This window comes from Aspergillus welwitschiae (genome assembly GCF_003344945.1).
Source record: "Aspergillus welwitschiae strain CBS 139.54b unplaced genomic scaffold BDQ94scaffold_225, whole genome shotgun sequence".
In the NCBI taxonomy this organism is placed as follows: domain Eukaryota; kingdom Fungi; phylum Ascomycota; class Eurotiomycetes; order Eurotiales; family Aspergillaceae; genus Aspergillus; species Aspergillus welwitschiae.
In genome coordinates, this window is record NW_020798919.1 from 1 (window position 1) to 4,053 (window position 4,053).

At 48.3% G+C, this 4,053-nt stretch overlaps 2 protein-coding genes across 2 annotated transcripts; one reads left to right on the plus strand and one right to left on the minus strand.

Moving 5' to 3' along the window:
* Nucleotides 1-495: 495 nt before the first annotated feature.
* BDQ94DRAFT_164728 (uncharacterized protein) lies at nucleotides 496-1,372 on the plus strand (the record flags this gene model as incomplete). Its single annotated transcript, XM_026770112.1, has 4 exons — nucleotides 496-537; nucleotides 620-727; nucleotides 1,055-1,176; nucleotides 1,288-1,372. The coding sequence occupies 4 exons, from the start codon at nucleotides 496-498 to the stop codon at nucleotides 1,370-1,372; spliced, it is 357 nt and encodes a 118-aa protein (XP_026619168.1).
* A 1,495-nt stretch (nucleotides 1,373-2,867) lies between these two features.
* Nucleotides 2,868-3,193, minus strand: BDQ94DRAFT_164730 (uncharacterized protein; the record flags this gene model as incomplete). Its single annotated transcript, XM_026770113.1, has 2 exons — nucleotides 2,868-2,982; nucleotides 3,015-3,193. The coding sequence occupies 2 exons, from the start codon at nucleotides 3,191-3,193 to the stop codon at nucleotides 2,868-2,870; spliced, it is 294 nt and encodes a 97-aa protein (XP_026619169.1).
* Between the last annotated feature and the right edge of the window lie 860 nt (nucleotides 3,194-4,053).

Sequence of the window (4,053 nt, forward strand, 5' to 3'; positions counted from 1 at the left end):
TGTCCGGTTCCGACACGCTTTCCAAGCTCATAATTCAGCTCCCTCTTCTATAGTAGATCAGTATATCATGATCTTCAACGCTCTGTGTTTTTTCTCGGCAGTGTATAATGGCGTCGCGAGGTAACCATGGCTAGGATCAGGTCTAAGAAACATATCGGGCAATTACAGTAGTGAGAAAGAACAATGCCAAGGGTTGCTTTGACCATGATGGCAACCTAGCGGGAGCCTGATTCTATCCACCAGCAGAAGTATTCTACAGAGTTTAGAGCAGTCAATACTAAACACTGAAAAGAAAGCCGCTGCAGACTCCTCTGATCCTCTATGATCCTGTGAGCACGATTATGCTGGGATGATTATGTTGGAATAATCAGGCATGCATGTGCCACTCACTATTATAGCCCCCGCTTCGTCGCCCTTCGCATTTGCTATGTTAACGAAGCCTCCACAAGCCCGGTCACCTTTCAATGCTATTTGGCTGTCAACATAGCTTGCCGCATGTCTGAGGCCTTATGTAATAGAGGCTTTCCCTGCCTCCCTGTCCGGGGCCACTGTGGAGTGAGCATTGCCCTCTGCTACTGTAGCCAGTGTGTCGGACGCAGTCTGAGCCTTAGAACCCCAGGCCGTTAGAGAAGGCGCGGATGCGACATGCCCAATGGGCCATGAACCAGAGACAGTCGAGTTCAGAAGCTTTGTAGTCGACACTATCCTTCCGTGTGCGCTGGACACTGTAGATATAGCCCCTTGCTTGATTGCCTGAGGACCTGTCCCTCCTATGGTGGCTCTGAGCAGAGTGTTACTAGCCGGTGGACAGAACGATCCCTGTTCAAGTGTTAGCACATATGAGTCCATTACATATCCCCCCATCTGCCTACCAGGCCCACAGAGCAACTAGCTGAAATGACACTGTTGGCCAGGTCAGCATCTAGTGGGGATGAAACAATCTCATGCTCCTGATATACATAGCCGATTAGCTCTCGACTGATATGGGACAATGTTTGGGTTTCCAACAGTTGCTAGCGCAGGTGGCTGCGCCAGGGAATATGACGAACGGTAGGCGCTCGCGTTCAATACTTCTGGAGTTGATATTCCCATACCTGGACATAGGATGTCCGTCAACGTTAGAGTGGTAGTAGTAGTAGACGCTGACAACGCTCGTTCAGTTGCAGTTCCTGCGCAGCAGATTACCTAGCAGTGACTATCAATTTCTCTTGCAAAACATACTTGGGTCTTGGAGATATCCGTTCTTCACATGTGCTTTGACATCACGATTCTGATATTATTGGTCAGCGTCAACAGTAAAGCTCCCGCTAGTAGGGAAAAGGGCACTGTAACTGCACCGAGACATTGGGGTGTAAGGGCTGGAAGGCAATAGCGAGGGAAGCATAGGAGAGAAGCAGAATCATCTTGAGAGGAGAAGACCGGAGATGGAGTATACGAGAGTACTGCAAATAGTATCTTGGTCTCCGCATTTATACGTCGAGGTTGAGGAGTTTCTAATAAAACTGGAATGGCTCTGAACCGATACTTTCCCTATTTATGGTATCGTATGGAACTAGAGATTGACCGACATCACGTATGCACAGAGTAAGCGGACCTCTCCGATCGGCATGGAATCAAGCCTTGAATTTTCCCGAGACAAGTTGTGGGCAAAATACAGGTTTATTATAGACAAATGCTCACTTAATAAAGAGAATGTCCTCCGCAACGAGAGGCCGATGTATATAGGCAGACCGCGGAATTGTTGCGGGGCAACATCGAAGAACTCTGGGCGGTTTACTGAGGCAAAATCCCCATCTGAGATTCAAAGGTCTAGATGGTTATGAACCTGTCCATATAGTCTATGTCGTATAAGAGCAATTCACCCAGGTCAAACTCTCAGCCCCTGCCCCTAAAATCCCACCAGGTACGATCTGGTGAGATTGACTCTCTCTTGTTTGATTATCCCGCGTTCTCCGCGTATTTGTAGCATTTACCTCCATGAACCGACCTCGCTGGTAACTACTTGGAGTGGGCTGTAATGGACATGGACCATCCCAATTGTGAAGCAAAGAATCTTGTCGTTGTCAAAACCCTGGGGTCTGTCCTAATCAATCGGGTGGGTCTGGGTATCGGCCGACCGGGCATTTTGTTCCTGCGGGGTTTGGGTCCGTTGTGAGTTGCCCAGTGTTCTGCCTGGTCAAACCGCCATTACAATTGACCGGCGCCCATTAGGTTGGGACTATCTCTTAGAAACATCAGATATTATGGTTGAGAATACCCTGTTGGGGCAACTGATTCATGATGTAGGATAAGGGGTTAGGACGAAGCACGCAACGACAACAGGTTTGTGTGCGCAATCAATATTGCCCAGCTTGAGCAGGGCCATTGATCCTATGTGCAAGAGAGAGAATGCTCCGAACGGTAATTGCAGCATGGGTGTTTGATGTTTCGTTGAAGGCAGTAGAAGAAAAGGGTGAGAATAATGACCAGCGTCTGAAAGGACATAAGGCTCCCACAGTATGAACAGTGCTTGCTTCAATGGGCTGGAGGTCATTACGAAAGGTGAATCCCCATGTGTGTTTCTGAGGGATATGGTAGTCCACCGTCGACAACTGGGTCATGTATTAACCACCAGTGTTGTGTCTCTGTTCCCATGCGACAACTAGCATGGGAAAGAGCGATACTCGGTCCTGTAGGCTGACGATGGGGTTCATTTTATTCACTTTGAGCTGGTCCAGGCTGACCGCATTTGCCCAGCTGGTGAGGATAAGGCTCAGTTATGATTGAGATTAACGATGTGTCAGAATCCCTAACTTAACGGTCCACTGTGCCACTCGGTCTGCTGGCTTTTGACTCAGTCCTATCCAGTGATCAAATCAGATCAGTCACTAAGCGCTTAGTCTGTGTAACAGAGAGCACAGCCATGTGCAACGAGCTTCCATGAGGCAGGGTAGAGCGTCGTCCCGTGAACCCCCGGAGGAGTACGTGCCTTTATCCTTCAATCTGTGATATTGCTACGCGGATGGCACTTGTACCTCATTCCGTGCATGGTCCTGATTCCCCAGAAGCAGCAGATACTTATAGTCGCTGTACGAGGATCCCCGCCAAACATACTCCACCGAGCAGGAACTGAAATACCTATCAACACCCAAGCCCCAGCAACAAAACAACGAGCCTGGAATACAGGTGTGAATAGGTCACGCATAGCAGGCATGGTTCACTATACTAGAAGGCGGCGAATGTTTAGGTATTCACATCGCTTACAGACAACAGGCATTGGATGAGTACCTAGATAGCTGATGAGGGCCGAGGAAGAACAGGAGCGACTGGGAAAAGAACTAGAACGCAAGCGGCTCGAGAAAATTTGATCTATCTGATAAGGAGCGTGCAGTTTTGGAAATGGAATATAGAGTTTATGAAAGGCTCGTGTCGTCGCCGAGGTGCCTCTAAGATGGGCCACCGAAGAGGCCGCATACCAAGAAGCTAGGCATCATATGGGGTGTCATTCGCAGAACCTAAAAATCAACTCATCACCAGTCACTGATTATAAAGATCCGTCCGGTCTCATAGAGAAGTACCCCTAAATTGCATCGCCGGCCATCCAGGACAACTCCAGTAGCTCCCGTACTCATAATTCTTTTTCCAAAATTGATCGCCGGCTGGGCAGGCACCAATTATCATCAGAATACGTCCAGATCTCGGGTGTAGATTATCTTTACGCGGAAGCCCAGGGATTCGAAAACCGCTTGGCCTCGGGCCAGGGACTGGGGGAGTCGGTCGTTGAGACGGGCCGAGGGGAAGTTGAAGGCGATGGGGTCGGCTTTCTGGAGGGCTTTGGCGAGGATGAGATGATCTGACAGGGTTGACTCGAAGTGGATGATAAGAGACGGTGAAATTATGCCAAAAAATGATGGTGGTGGTGATAGATGGTGTGGTGTCGGGTTGGGTATTATATATGATTAATGTCTGTATATGATCTCAAGAGAGGATCACTCGGGCCCTTATATACAACCTAGTTCAGACAAAAGTTGAGAAAAAAAAAAAAAAAAAAAAAAAAAAAAAAAAAAAAAAAAA